At 39.7% G+C, this 17,070-nt stretch overlaps 1 protein-coding gene across 1 annotated transcript in view; it reads left to right on the top strand.

Moving 5' to 3' along the window:
- Positions 1-17,070, top strand: part of LOC132390910 (uncharacterized) — a 216,221-nt gene that overhangs the window by 149,609 nt on the left and 49,542 nt on the right. The window contains exon 27 of the mRNA XM_059963445.1: positions 14,881-15,432. Coding sequence (XP_059819428.1) covers positions 14,881-15,432 — 552 coding nt within the window. The remainder of the gene's footprint in view (positions 1-14,880; positions 15,433-17,070) is intronic.

Here is a 17,070-nt window from a genome sequence, read left to right as displayed (position 1 = left end):
TGTACTGCCTCCAAAGCCAGTATATCCTTCCTCAAGAATGGAAACCAGAACTGCACACAATTCTGAATGCTGTCAACTTTCTAGAAATTCCTTAAACTCTCTCATAGCTTAAAACCAAGCTACATTTCACAGGTAACTGCTTGATTAACATATCACAAGCTTTCTTAGATATGTTGACTACAAAAACCGTTATTGTCAGATCACTGATTTCGTCACGTTCATGCTTTCTCTGAGCACCATGGTCTTTCCTTTCTCCAAAATGCTTTCCAACCGGAGGCATGGAGGTTGACACCTACACCTGTTTCCTGCTCTTGGGCAACGGTTCATGGTGTACACCATGGAGACAGCTGTGGTTTCATCCAGTATCTTTCTTAATTCGCTTTCAGTTGACTCTGTTACAGGAAATTTGACATGCAAATGGTGGACAGATCTCCAATCAAGCTGTTGTTGTCTCAGCCACTCATGCCCCCACAATGCTGGTCCTCCTGTCTTTACCACATACACACACAATGTGGCTTGTTGCTTGTTGTATTTTGCTGTTACTAATATCATTCCCAAAGTATAAGTTTTTAGTTGGATATCTGCCGGTTTCAATTTAGTATCTTTGAAATGCTACTCAAACTCATTGTGTAGAATGATTGAAACAACTGAGCCTGTGTCCAATTCCATTTTAATTAATTTGCTGATCACCTTTGACGCAGGCCATATTGCTTGTCTGTTATTAGTTTTCACATTGTAAATCGCAAGGCTACTCAGTCTTTGTCGCCCTCATCATTATTCAATTTTTCAGCAACAGCATGCAAACTAGTGCTCTTTTTGAAACCACAACTTAACATTTTATCTTTTTCTCTTTCCTGTGCAGTCCATTTAGCTTTTTCTTTACTTTAAGCAAGGTGAGCACGTATCATGTGGTAGCATCGTGGTAAATGCAAATCACGTATTTATATTGTATAACAGACAGACAGACATACTTTATTGATCCCGAGGGAAATTGGGTTTTGTTACAGTTGCACCAACCAAGAATAGAGTAGAAATATAGCAAAATAAAACCAGAAATAATTAAATGATAATAAGTAAATTATGCCAAGTGGAAATAAGTCCAGGACCAGCCTATTGGCTCAGAGTGTCTGACACTCTGAGGGAGGAGTTGTGAAGTTTGATGGCCACAGGCAGGAATGACTTCCTATGACACTCAGTGTTGCATCTCTGGCTGAATGAGTCTCTGACTGAATGAACTCCTGTGCCTAACCAGTACATTATGGAGTGGATGGGAGACATTGTCCAAGATGGCATGCAACTTGGACAGCATCCTCTTTTCAGACACCACCGTCAGAGAGTCCAGTTCCACCCCTACAACATCACTGGCTTTACAAATGAGTTTGTTGATTCTGTTTGTGTCTGCTACCCTCAGCCTGCTGCCCCAGCACACAACAGCAAACATGATAGCACTGGCCACCACAGACTCATAGAACATCCTCAGCATCATCTGGCAGATGTTAAAGGACCTCAGTCTCCTCAGGAAATAGAGACAGCTCTGACCCTTCTTGTAGACAGCCTCAGTGTTCTTTGACCAGTCCAGTTTATTGTCAATTCGAATCCACAGGTACTTGTAATCCTCCACCATGTCTACACTGACCCTCTGGATGGAAACAGGGGTCACCGGTGCCTTAGCCCTCCTCAGGTCCACCACCAGCTCCTTAGTCTTTTTCACATTAAGCTGCAGATGATTCTGCTCGCACCATGTGACAAAGTTTCCCACCGTAGCCCTGTACTCAGCCTCACCTCCCTTGCTGATGCATCCAACTATGGTTGAGTCATCAGAAAACTTCTGAAGGTGGCAATACTCTGTGCAGTAGTTGAAGTCCAAGGTGTAGATGGTGAAGAGAAAGGGAGACAGGACAGTCCCCTGTGGAGCCCCAGTGCTGCTGACCACTCTGTCTGACACATAGTTTTGCAAGCACACATACTGTGGTCTGCCAGTCAGGTAATCAATAATCCATGACACCAGGGAAGCATCCACCTGCATCACTGTCAGCTTCTCACCCAGCAGAGCAGGGCAGATGGTGTTGAACGCACTGGAGAAATCAAAAAACATGACCCTCACAGTGCTCGCTGGCTTGTCCAGGTGGGCGTAGACACGGTTCAGCAGGTAGACGACGGCATCCTCAACTCCTAGTCAGGGCTAGTAGGCGAACTGGACGGGGTCTAAGTGTGGCTTAACCATAGGCCGGAGCTGCTCCAGAACAAGTCTTTCCGGAGTCTTCATGATGTGGGAGGTCAATGCCACCGGTCTGTAGTCATTGGAGCCACTGGTGCACGGCGTCTCCAATAACAATAGCCAATAACAACTTACTTAAATAAGCAAGAATTCTTAATAAAAATATATAACAGATTTATACTCAAATACTATTCTTGTTATATTTAATGTAACTAGGATATTTTGTATATTTGGCTGATAATATCTATGGCCAGACAGAACAAACTGAGTAGCCTTGCTCAGTTAAAGTTCTCTGGGAAAACATAAAAGTTGGGGAGATGTCTCAATCTTTCTCACTTAAGCCTAATCCTTAACAAGGAAGATCTAAGTCATTATACCCAGTGTCCATAATCACTAAAATGGGAAGAAACTTATGCAGGTAGTGGGTTTGGTATCAGAATGTTAAGTTACAGCAGACCAATAGGTGTTTACTCCCATGGGAGGGACACAACCAAAACCCATGTGTTATGACACCTTTCTTTTCTGGAAGCTTAAAATTAAAGGTATGGATAGAATTCTCAATGGAAGAACTGTACTCTTCCTTACTTTTGTAACTGTTTCATTTTTATGTATATTATTATATTGTGAAATCACGTAACTAATGGATAGAATTTTCCATATTTAAATTGTGAGACTTCTAAACCGTAGGCAAAAAAAGACAGCAATACACAATCAGTAACTTGTTTACGAGACTCATTTTCAGGGAACTTGAGTGAAGTTAGGCACCACATTGAAAGCAACGTGAACACCATGTGAAAAGAGATGAACTCTCTTCAGCTTAGTGAGAGACATTGGCAGTGGCCCTGATGAACAGACAGCGACTAGACTGTGATTTGCTTGCAACAAGAAAATGGCAAGAACTGTTTGTGGGGAAGAAGATCTTAAAAATGGATTAACATAGACTTGTAATATGGGCATTGATGCATCATTGTCACGTGTTTATGGAAATTATAATGGTGGCATTCCTTTGGGGTTTGGGAAATGTGTTCAGCTGAGTTTGAGGAACTGAATACTCTAAAGAGGATGTCTTTCTAGCACTGGCAAACTACTGAAACAGAAGGAGGAGTAATAGTATATACCCAAGAGGAGTCTTGATCTCGAAGCTGATGTCTGTAGGAAGAAGCTGGGTTAGAAATCTTCGCTTAGCGAGGGTGTGATGGATATTCACTCCTGGCCAGTAGGACTCTCAGTTGTTTGCTAAATTTGCTTTCTTCAGCTGCTACTTGTAAGCTCATAAACAGATGTAAGTAGACCCCCCAACCAACAACTGTTTGATTTCTGGTCATAAAAGGAAGTTAGTCCTCAGTTCTTAGAATGGAAATGGAAAGTAGTAATCAGCCTGAAGTTCAGACAAGCATGGTCTATGTCAAATGAAAAGAGGTTAGGTCCAAGCAGAGTGGCCATTGTAGGGGTAGCCATTGTGTGAGTGGCTGTATGTTGGAGTGCAAAGTTGAGGATTTGGCTCATTGAGACTCCGGTGAGGAACGGTGAAGTTACACAAACACAAGAAAATCCACATATCCTGGAAATCCAAAGTAACACACAAAAAATGCTGGAGGAACTCAGCAGACCAGGCAGCATCTATGGAAAACAGTAAACTGTCGTAACAGTTTATGTGTGTTGCAAAGGTGTTGGTAGATTTTTTTTTTCATGATTTATTCTTTCCTTCTAATTACACATTTAGAGCAATGGGGATGCCAGACAAGATATTGGAATGCTCCCCATGAAAGGTTGGAGATCTCCAGTGTCCCTGACAACTTCATCTGCAAGAAGTGCATCCAACTGAAGCATCTAAAGACTATGTTAAGGAGTGGAGCTGGAACTGGAGAACTCTAGATCATTTGAGAGGCTGATGTGTTGATAGACAGAACATCTAGGGAGGTAGTTAGACTCAAGGTGCAGGACACAGGTAAATGGTTGACAGTCAGGAAGGGGAAAAGGAATAGGCAGACAGTGCAGAGCACCACTGCGGCCGATCCTCAACAACACGTACACTGCTTTGGATACTACTGGGGGAGGGGGGTGCGGGGAAGGTTGTTTAATGACCTAGCAGAGGAAAGCCACAGCAGTCAGGTCTCTGGCACTGACCCCACACCCATCCCCACCCGCCCCAATACCAGACGGTCATGCAGCCAGTCAGAATGCATCTGAAGAAGTTTTCAATGTTTTAGGTGACAAACCAAATCTCTTCAAACTCCTAATGAAATATAGTCACTGTCTAGCCTTTTTAGCTTCATCAATATGTTGGGACCAGGTTAGATCCTCAGAGATATTGACACCCTGGAACTTGAAATTGCTCACTCTCTCCACTTCTGATCCCTCTGTGAGGATTGGTGTGTGTTCCCTTATCTTACCCTTCCTGAAGTCCACAATCAGCTCTTTGGTCTTAGTAACACTGAGTTCAAGGTTGTTACTACAACATCACTCAACTAGCTGGTATAATTTGTTTCTGTACATCTTCGTGTTATCATCTGAGATTCTGCCAACAACAGTTATACTATCAGCAAATTTATAGATGAAGAAAGTTGTAAAATTAATCAGCTCCATCATGAGTACCAGCCTTCATAGTCTCCAAGACGTTTTCAAGGAGCGGTACCTCGGAAAGGCAGCGTCCATTGTTAAAGATCCCCACCAGCCAGAACATGCCCTCATCTCAATGCTACCATCAGGAAGGAGGTACAGAAGCCTGAAGACACACAGTCAATGAATCAGGAAGTGCTTCTTCCCCTCTGCCATATGATTTCTGAATGGACATTGACCTCATGACTCTTTTTATTTCTGTTTTTGCATTACTTATCTTAATTTAACTATTTAATATACATACTGTATATGTACTTCCTGTGATTCAGTATTTTTCTATATTTATCATGTATTGCATTGTATTGCTGCTGCAAAGTTAATAAATTTCATGACATATGTCGGTGAAATTAAACCTGATTCTGACTGAGTCTGACTCTGACACAGAAGGGGATGCAACTGAAGAGTCGAGTTGTAGTGATAGTGAATTTGTTGGTTAGCAGAACAGAAAGGAGGTTCTGGGGGCAAGGGTCAAGAAAATCCCGGTTTGAGTCTTAGTCATGATCCTACCAATGATATGTGACGAGGTCCTGCAAAGTCAGCTCAGGGAGGACAGGACCTTCAGGGTTGTGATCTCGAGATTGCTACTGAGGCCAGAAGTAGGAAAACCATACAGTTCAACACATGGCTGAAGAGTTGGTGCTGGATGGAGGGCTTCAGAGTTTTTGGATCATTGGGATCTCTTCCAGGGAAGGTATTATGACATCGTGGTCATGACTGAGACTTGGTTGCAGGGGAGGCAGGACTGCTAGCATAATGTTCTGGTGTTCCATTGTTTCAGACATGACAGAGCAGGAGGAATTAAACAGGGAGGGGTAGCATTACTAATCAGGGAAATATCATGGCAATGTCCAGTGAAGACAGACTGGAGAATTTGTCTAGTAAGGATTTATCAGTAGAACTGAGGAATAAGAAAGGTATGAATGCATTAATGGAATTATATTATAGACCATTATATTACAGAAATAAAAAGAGTCATGAGGTAGTGTTCATGAGGTCAATGTCCATTTAGAAATCATATGGCAAAGGGGAAGAGCACTTCCTGATTCATAACAACTGCATTAATGGAACTATATTATAGAATTATATTATAATCCTGCAACAGTCTGCAGGATTTAGAGGAGCAAATTTCCTTGGTAGGGAGGGGAGGTCTTTCCTTAAACAACACAGAAAAGTGGGTCTTAAAAGTAAATGAGGTGACGCACCATTTAACTCCAGACTTTTTTCAGCACAGTCAATCCAAAAATAAGAAGCAGAAAGGAATATTGTTCTACTTCCTAAAAGTTCCCCATGAGATTGTACATTATTCCAAATTAGAAAGATATTGCTGTTTCTTCATTGCCTCCAAACCTGAAACTCATTAGCCACTGTTATTGGCATTGAATCTGAGGGAGCACATAGAGTGCTTACAGCATTGTGTCATATTGCATGGTGTGTAAAGTCATTACAGAGCAAAAGCTGTTAGATGATCATTGATCCCTTTATTTTAGCATGCTAAGAATTATGATTTTGCACTTTCTGTCCAAATTGTTAGAGTGGCAGAATTACCAAGTTCTGCTTTGGTAGGAACCTATATTTTGCAATAGTTAATGTTATCAACACTCCTTTGTGTTATACAGGTGCAACAGGTGCAGCAACAGCACCTGAGATTGAGAGGCAAAGTGGTGTTGCTAACCTTTGGGTGGAGGCACAGGATGCTTCATCAAACACTGTGCAATTGTCCTGTGGTGCAAAGGTAAATTCCAGAAATGAGTCCTGACATTGACTCATGTACCTGACATCGAAAAGTGTTCATCTATATATATCATCAAGGAACATTAGAACAGGGAAGTCAATGGGAATCAGGATAAAAGACATCTCATTTAGCTGGAGCTCTAGCATAAAGATACATATATTTTTCCTGGAAGTTTATGATTTCAAATCTGAATCATTGGCACAGCATTCTAAAACTTCCAAAATGAATGGGGCATATTGTTTTTTTTACTGTTGATATTTTACCTCCTGGAGAATCCTACACCACCCAATGATTAAAGTTTCACTCCCACAGAGATCCAGTTAATACTTAGTATTGACAACCTCCTGTCAGGTATTTAAATCAATTAAATTTTCTTCACCTCAACTTGGAGTTTCTTGTTTCAAAGGTCTATGTAATTGTCAATATGTCAGAGATTGTGATTAATCATTCACTCAGGAGAACATATTGGAGCATATTTTGCAGGAGAGGAACTGGTGAAGATAGATTTAGATTTGCCAAGAGCACGAGTTAAAAGCACACACAATAAAATGCATGTGGCACTGACAGATCACATCAACCTATGAGTTTAAAATTAACAAAGAAGTTAGGAGGGTGAAATAGGGGACAAATTCAGTGTTGGGTCAGGTATATATAGAGGGAAACAATGAAATTAAAGAGAGGGAGCAAACTGAAAATATATTTCAGAAAATCTCTAATTTGATAATATTTTTTATTTCCTAAAGCAGTGGCGAACATGAAAGATGATGTTTCCTAAAAATAATTGTTCACTTTTGGGGAAAGAAAAGATGATTCACCTCATTAACAATTACTATACCTTTTTGTCCTCTTGAGCAATTAGCCTGCTGACCCTCCTTTGTACTTTGTACTGCCCTACTGCCCTCAAGCTTTTTTAGGTATGGGGAACTAAATTTTACCTTTCTGAAGAATGATAATAAATAATCTTGCATCTAGAATAATTTAAAGTGTAATTACTTTGGATAATTGGCAACTTTTACTGCCTGAGGCTTCCAATAATGTAAAATGCAGCAACCATGAATATTATGTCAATTCCAAAATGAAGTTTCCACAAAGTAATGCAAGTAACATCCCCTCCTCCTCCTGACCTGCTGATTTATGGACTATATAATACTTGCTCATTGATATTTACTTTCTACTTGCATGTTTGCTCCTGGGTTATCTTGTTCCTTCACTCCAGTACTTCACCTTTCGCAGTCACCTGTTTAACAATAACTCATTCCCCTAGACACCATTTCTCTACATTATCAATATTCCATTGCTTCATCAGTATTGCCACCATTCAATATGTCACCAACACCAAAGACTGCTGCTCTCATTTGCTAGTTTTCTTTGAAGACTCAGAAGCCTTCTGAGATGTCCCTTGTTTCTTTTACACTGTGAGATGGGGTAACTGTTCTTACATTTCCTCTCTTCTTAGCTGCTGTCAAGATTCACCCTTTACCCTGGCACTTGACTATATCTTCACTCAGTTTTACTATTCATTAGCTTAATATTGTCCTTTGACAATCATAGACTCAGCTGTTCATGTGGTAAGTAAATAAGTTTACAGGCTCTGGCATTTTTAGCAGAATTCCCTTTTTCAACAGTGTTGCTGAAGCTCTGAGAAGTTGGGTCAACAGTTAGAATAAAATACTCTTGTATTAGATGATAAGCACTGACAATTAGTCAGGTCTTTTCAATTATGTTAATTTTATTTTCTTTGTCTGCAGTTCATTTATACTGTTTTCCATGTGTTAATAACTCAGAACATAAAAGAGTAAATACAGAAATACAGTGGATTCCACTAATTGAGACATTGGTTAATTGGGGCAGCTGTTTATTTGGGACAACTTTTAAAGAACAAAAACTACAGTTTGTACATCAAGAAAATAGCCAGGATTCCCTTTGTTCTTTTCCTCAGGACATAATGGTGTTTAATTATGACAGGAAACCATTGCTGAACAGTTTTTAACTAGCGTCAGTCGCGGGCACTTGTGTGGCCATTAGGAACTATACCATGCTTAGAGCAATCAGTTTTAAATACATCAGTTGTGTGCATCTGTGTTCAAAAAGCAGTGATTTTTATCACTGATAGTTGGCAAGAAATAAACAGCAAGATAAATCAGAACTGTTTTACTCACTGTGGTTTCAAGCATTCAGGCTTGGAGATGCCAGAAAGAGTTAAAATGAAACAATTTCACTACTTCAAGAAATTAGAAATTACAAAGAATTGTGAAGGCATTGACAATAATCTTGAATGTTACAATGGAAATGAAGATTTAGAGGAATATAATCATCTAAAGCATTGTATGAAGGCAGTCTATTATCTGTACTAGGAGTATGGCCTGAATTTGTTCACTTACATTCAATCAAAAAAAAACAGATGAATTCCTCCATTGATAATTATTTCTAATAGTTATAACTATTATGAGTTAATACATTTTTATGGTACTGTAGTTGTATTGGTAGTGTTCTAAATTGTTCTATATTTCATTTAAAATATAATTGTTATTCAGTTAAATGGTACTTTGTATTTTTTATACCTTTTAACTATTTCCATGAAACTTCAGCTAATTGGGACAACCATTTAATTTGGCCAGAATGAGCTGGTTCTAATATGTCCCAATTAACCAAAATCCATTGTAAATGCTTTTTGAAATCTGTACAGAGCATTTACTAAATTGAAGGCATAAGGTTCACTTTAAATATTTTGCATTAATTCATCAACCTCAGGACTAAAAAGAGCAATTCTGTTCAGGTGCTTATTTTAATATAGCTTTGCTAACTTTTATTCTGATTGCATTGCCGACTTTAATCCTGAAGGCAATAGAAATAGCTAATAGAAAGTACACTTTTCAAGAAGCCGGGCAGCTTTCCTATGATTTCAAATATGGGTAACTTAAAGTTAAGAGAACTTGGGGATCTTTTAATGGAGCTGTTTCCAGCAAAAGAAGATGGTTATCTCCCTGGCCTAGATTATTTAGTGACTACCCGCTGCATTAATCCTATTGTTGAAAAGCTGCCATATTTTTCACAAGAGAAATGGATTCTTAAGGTTCAAAGTACAAAGAGGAGTATGGAGTCACATATCCCACCTTTTCTTCCTTCACTGATTTCCTCTGCCGTCAAGAGAAAAGAAGAAATTACTCTAACTTCGCTCTTCCCAGTCACAATAGACAATAGACAATAGACAATAGGTGCAGAAGTAGACCATTCGGCCCCTCCAGTCTGCACCGCCATTCTGAGATCATGGCTGATCATTCACTATCAATACCCAGTCCCTGCCTTGTCCCCATATCCCTTGATTCCCCTATCCATCAGATATCTATCCAGCTCCTTCTTGAAAGCATCCAGAGAATTGGCCTCCACCGTCTTCCGAGGCAGTGCATTCCACACCTCCACAACTCTCTGGGAGAAGAAGCTCTTCCTCAACTCTGTTTTAAATAACTGACCTCTTATTCTCAATCCATGCCCTCTGGTACTGGACTCTCCCAACATCTGGAACATATTTCCTGCCTCAATCCTATCAAATCCTTTAATTATCTTAAACGTTTCAATCAGATCCCCTCTCAATCTCCTCAATTCCAGCGTGTACAAGCCCAATCTCTCCAATCTCTCTGCGTAAGACAGCCCTGCCATCCCAGGAATCAACCTAGTGAATCTACGCTGCACTTCCTCAATTGCCAGAATGTCCTTCCTTAAACCTGGAGACCAAAACTGTACACAATATTCCAGGTGTGGTCTCACCAGGGCCCTGTACAAATGCAAAAGAACATCCTTGCTCTTGTATTCAATTCCCCTTGTAACAAAGGCCAACATTCCATTTGCCTTCTTCACTGCCTGTTGCACTTGCTCATTCACCTTCATTGACTGGTGAACTAGGACTCCTAGGTCTCTTTGCATTTCTCCCTTACCTAACTCTACACCGTTCAGACAATACTCTGCCCTCTTGTTCCTGCTTCCAAAGTGGATAACTTCACATTTATTCACATTGAATGACATCTGCCAAGTATCTGCCCACTCACTCAGCCTATCCAAGTCTCCCTGTATTCTCCTAACGTCCTCTTCGCATGTCACACTGCCACCCAGTTTAGTATCACAGCTCATCTTGGAGCGAGAAACCCCCTTTAAAGCAAACAAATATTAGGACTCCAGTGTCAGTCCTTAAGTCCAATGTCTCCAAACCTACAACACTGAATGAATCTGTGCTTAAAGGTGACTTAGCAAAACATTGCCTCATATGTAATAAACCTCACCTATTGTGAAAGTGCCATGGTTTTAGGTTAAAAAAAACACTGAGGAATTAAAGGCTTATCTGAAAGAGCAAGGGATTTGCTTCAGATACTGTTCTTCATCGTCACATCTTGCACGTAACTGCAAGGCCGCATTAAAGTGTGACAATGCAACGACAACAGTCATGTTTACAGCCCTACAGCCTGGTCCTCCTCTATGGATGGAACCGGATGCGTGAGCTCCAACGTATTAAAATATTATGTGCACAAACTGACAAACTTACTGATTTGACGCCTTTATTTTATGTTTCTACTAACCCATCACTAAGAATTCATTATAAAGTTGCAATTATTTACTCGCCTTTGGTGTATTGTCTGATATTTGTGTTGTGAACATGTACTGGGGTGGGGGCAGCATCACACCGTATCCACACCAAAGCGATTGCCCTGTTGGTGGGGCAACGTCGGTTCACCCTAGGTGAACGGGAGTAAACTGGGGGCACAGGCGCTACATAATTATCACTTATTTTATTAGAATAAAAATATAATTAAATTTGTCTCTCTTAAATTACATCAATACATACTTGACTTATCAAAGAATGAAGTCAACAACATGAAAGCTCTCAACAACTGGGCCAGTGTTGCTCCTTTGATATTCACACAGACAACATACACAGCAGACATTGAAATTATTTTTTCTTCCAGAGCTAAGTTCAGACAACAACACTGCAGGAATAATATGGTCTTTTTATGTCTGCTGATTAGTCACCTTCATACTTCAGCATAGTTCTAATTAATTTCAAACAGTTAGACTGTAGTGTTTGCAAACCCTCTGGCAAGTTTTCTTAAATGGTGTGTGTGCTTATTGGCTCCTGCTGGATCAGAGTGATGATTCTTTTTTTTTGATGGACACAGTGGTGTTCTGGCCCCTGCCTTTGGCCCTAGGGGAGAGTTTGGAGGTGATATTCAATTTGATGAGGATGAAACTTGGACAGCTAACTCTGATGGTATATTCTTCCTACTTTTAGTTGGGATTCTGGAGTCGTTGTTGCTGGACATCACCTTTAGCTATATATAATGTCATTAAAGCCCAAGGGAGGTTGCTTGTCCCCAGACTGGGTTCAAAAATTGAGGTGAATCAAAAGGTGATGTATTGTTGTTTACCTTATTAGTATTCTTCAGCAACACCTACATAAATTTATGATAGATCTCACAGTAAGGCTTGAATTGGCAGGAGTATGAGGTTAAGCACTTGGTCCTTATTGGAGAAAGCAGCTCTGCACACCCTATTTGCCTTACTCCTGAATTCTGGCTCAGGGTAAAGAACTTAGCCTGATCTAGCTTGGCTTAAAGAAAACTTTTGATTCATCTGTCCAGTACTGAACTAGTTTTGAACTTCCAGGCAATTTAAGTTACTCACCTCAAAATGCTTACTATGTCAAGGTGGCTTCTCAACATAGAAGTCCCATTAATTTGTGCTGTAAATGAATCACAAAAAAAATGCACCTTGTAACAAGAGATTTTTGCAACATTCTACCAATGGTGTTGGAAAAACAACCTTTAATTGCATTTCTATAGGTAACTTACTCTCACATATACAAAAACAAATCAGTTAGATTTATGTAAATTTTACATCTGTCCACCTGAAAGATAATGGAACTTATTAACATATGTTAAGTGTGTTAAATTAAATTTCTGCTCATTTGTAGCACTTTTAATTGAGGAAACTTAACCCAGTCCTTGGCACATTAAATGAGTATTTTGCATATTGGATATGATAAGATGAGTAGTGATTCCTTTCTGAAATCATTGTCATTAAAATCCATCAGTCTAGTAATTCCTTCATTTCTTTTGGACATTCATGAATTTTATAAAAATGCTCACTGAATATTTTGTTTGTTCAATACACTTGTGAATATTTGATCAGGTCACAATTGCAAAAGCTATTTTGGGACTTTTGTGTTTACTGCATGCTGAAAGCACATTTATCAACAAAGCGCAATGGTTTCCCACATGAATTTCTTGTGAACCAGGCTTGCAATATATGTTTAAAAGTCAAAGAACAGTACCACTCACACTTTCCTTTTTCAAATCGTTTGTTATCATATTGTGTTAATCAAGCTACTCCTCTTAGTGCCACATCATCATTCATTGTACCTCCAGCATATTCAACACAGACGACACCAACATCTACAACTCAGATGACTCCAACATCTTGTAATGAATGTAACCAGCAGTAACCAGGCTGAAAGGACAATGGCTTGTTAACACGGTGCCTGAGAATCAACTACAGGTTGATTTGGAATGTAATAGTGTCCCACGCGCTATTGTTACTCAAGAGTGTGCTGTGAAGAGGCAGAATTTGAAATGCTGTTTGGACAAAGAGGGATCGCTTGCAGATTTTAAACTGAAAGCCAATAGAATGAAGGGTCCTGAAGATAAAACTAGCGACTTGCTTAAAAATAAAGAATTGTGTGGAAATTCAGCAAATGGGCTAAGTTTGAGAAACATTGTTGATAAAATAACTCCTATGAAAGGAGCATGCAACAGCCTATTCCACACTGGGAAGCAAGCTAACCACGTGGGAGTTAACTGGAAAAGGGGCGAGGGTTGACGGGATGTCACTTTAAATACAGAATCCGGTTTTAAGGATTTTGACAAAGCATGTAACTAATAAAGACAACCCCATGGAAGGTTGACTGTTAAGTTTGAAAGTAAAATAAAGATTAGTATTTGCATGAACTTTTGTAATATACATGTAAGCTTAGATCACAACTCTTTAGTTTTTGTTTGCTGAAGAAAAGGAATAAAAATAGGAGGTTATTACATTGGAGTCTGATGCTACAAGAATTTATTAAGGTATAAGATATTAAGATATTAAAGGAAGTGACAAGGTAATCGCTAACTGTTTTGATGCTGAATTGAATGTATAACTGTATTACTTGGTAGTGAAAAAAAAACTCTTTGGTATTGTGTTAGATTCTGAAATCCTGTAAGACTCTGTATTAATTAATTTTTACCTGTGGCAAAAATCCTAGAAGGAAGGGGTTGTTACGAATGTGAAGCAACTCTGAGGGGCCGAAGGGTACAAAGTCGCCCCCTCCTTTTTGAGAATCACAAGATCGCTATTGTTTTGGGTCTGAGACCCAGGAAATGAGAGAGAGACATCCAGAATACACAAGGTTTGGAATGTATCCTGACATCAGTGGAACAGAACCATAACGGCCATTGTCTCTTGGAGACGGAATTGTGTATTGAGTACTGTACTATTCATTGAAACCCCTCAGGGGACAACCAGAATGGGATGGTTCAGGGATTGCATCATCCCAACCTGATTGACATCTGAGACCCAGTGAGTAAGGATAAAAGAGGGGGCTGGGGAACAACCACTTTAGACGCACCAGGAGAAACGCTAGAAATCCCATGACAGCATTTGATAGCGAAAGCCGGTGGGGGCTCGTATGCATCCTCCCTTGCCTGGGTAGCAAGCTCACCACAGAAGAACGGTTTAGCTAAAGGAGAGGTCCCACTTGAACGGCCACGACAATGAGACACTTGATGGATCGAAATCATAAAGGAAAGCAGGCAAGTTTTTCTCCAAATCTCTCTCTCTCTCTCCAACATTTGAAACACAGCGGTCCCTAACGGCTGCAGCCTGTATGAACTGAATGAACTATATATTTCCATCGGACAATACATTACCCCCTAGACAACGATAGAGCTTATTTCTTATTATTATACCCGCACTTTTAGATTTAGTATTAACAATGTATATTATCTGTATATTTGCATTGATATTCTTTTTGTGTATTTTTACTAATAAATACTGTTAAAAATAGTATCATCAGACTTCAACAGACCAGTTACGGGGTTCATAACAATCTTCAACACGGACAACTCAAACATCGACAACACGGATAACTCCAACATCTTCAACACGGACAACTCCAACATCTTCAACACAGACAACTCCAACATCTTCAACACGGACAACTCCAACATCTTCAACACAGACAACTCCAACATCTTCAACACGGACAACTCCAACATCTTCAACACAGACAACTCTAACATCTTCAACACGGACAACTTTACCAACTACAACACGGACAACTCTAACATCTTCAACACAGCCAACTCTAACATCTATAACACAGGCAACTCCAACATCTTCAACACAGCCAACTCTAACATCTATAACACAGGCAACTCCAACATCTACAACACAGACAACTCTAACATCTTCAACACAGACAACTCTAACATCTTCAACACAGCCAACTCTAACATCTATAACACAGGCAACTCCAACATCTACAACACAGACAACTCCAACATCTTCAACACAGACAACTCTAACATCTTCAACACAGCCAACTCTAACATCTATAACACAGGCAACTCCAACATCTACAACACAGACAACTCCAACATCTTCAACACAGCCAACTCCAACATCTACAACACAGACAACTCTAACATCTTCAACACAGCCAACTCTAACATCTATAACACAGGCAACTCCAACATCTTCAACACAGCCAACTCTAACATCTTCAACACAGACAACTCTAACATCTTCAACACAGCCAACTCTAACATCTATAACACAGGCAACTCCAACATCTACAACACAGACAACTCCAACATCTTCAACACAGCCAACTCCAACATCTACAACACAGACAACTCCAACATCTTCAACACAGACAACTCCAACATCTTCAACACAGACAACTCTAACATCTTCAACACAGACAACTCCAACATCTACAACACAGACAACTCCAACATCTTCAACACAGACAACTCCAACATCTTCAACACAGACAACTCCAACATCTTCAACACAGACAACTCCAGCACCTTCAACACGCAGGTCTGCAACATCTTCAGCACGGACAGCTCCATAATCTTCAACACAGATGTTTCCACCATCTTTAACACAGTTTCCCACTGGGCAACTAACAGAGAATCCACTAACATGTGACCAAGACTATGCAGATGCTGATTTAAACTACTGAGAAGATTATTTTTTTGAAATAGGTAATGAAACTACTGCCATGCATCTGATTTAATTATATCCAGGTATATTTTTAAAACTGAGCTATTTTAATTCAAGATGGGTGGAAGCCAGGCCAGCAGGAAAAGCCACTGTCATGCACACAGCAAAACTCTGATTAAGAACGATATTCCTGGATGGGGATTGTCGTGCCTCATTGACTTTGACCAAGGACACATCTCACTGGAAGTGTTTGTCAAGAATTATGGCAGAACTTGGAGGTTGAATGATCTTTTCATTGCCCACATCCTTCAGTCATCAGGGCAAGTTGAAGGAATGACTGGCATTATCAAACAACAGTTAAGTATCACGAGGAAGGGGTACCATGGCCTAAAGCTCTGCCTTTGGGTTTGTGCAGCATCAGGGCATCCCCAAACACAAAAGCAAAATTGAGTCCAATTGAAGTGGTGACAGGGTGACCTATGTGACTACTGGGAGCTCTCATTCTCAGAGAAGCTGATGTACATGTTGTGTTAGATAGTCAATAATTGTGTAAAACTAGCACAAGCCGTTCAGCATGCTTCTCAACAGGTTTCTGCTGCCTGGAGTGGTCCACAGGAAGGAGGACACACCTTGATTCCTGGCGAGTGGGTCCTGTTCAAGAAACCGCTTAAGGAGCCCCTGGGTGCCCAGTGGGAAGGTCCTTACCAAATACAGTTAATTACAAATTTGGCAGTGAAGGTAGAACGTACATTAAGTGGATATACAGCAGCCACGGCAAGCGAGCTGAAGTGACTCCTGATTAAAACAAGAACTGTGCGAAGTCTTCAAGCACAAATATTAATTATTGGACATTTTTATTGGATTTTATTATCATAATCTACTTTTGTTTTGTACTTGTTTAAAAACGATTACTCTGGATTTTCAGATGTAATTCTACCAGAGTCCCATATAAAATCATAAGTGGTGACAGTTGGAAGCCACTGTTTTTTTAAATCATATTTCTTATAAGATTTTTACTTTTTAACAAATTTGTGTATTTTTTGCAATAACTGGCAGAAAATAGTATAGCAGCTAAGCTAACAATTTATTATTGTTCTCATTTTCATTGGCTGAGTATTAACACATTACCCACATGATGTAATTGTTTTAATTATATAGCCTATTAACTAATTCATTCCTATCTAAGGAATTTTCTTTTACTTATTATAAATATGATAAACTTTTCAGTGGCACTAGCTTGACAATC

The sequence above is a fragment of the Hypanus sabinus genome, chromosome 3 (genome assembly GCF_030144855.1).
Source record: "Hypanus sabinus isolate sHypSab1 chromosome 3, sHypSab1.hap1, whole genome shotgun sequence".
Taxonomy (NCBI): Eukaryota; Metazoa; Chordata; class Chondrichthyes; order Myliobatiformes; family Dasyatidae; genus Hypanus; species Hypanus sabinus.
This window is presented reverse-complemented; position numbering and strand designations above follow the sequence as displayed.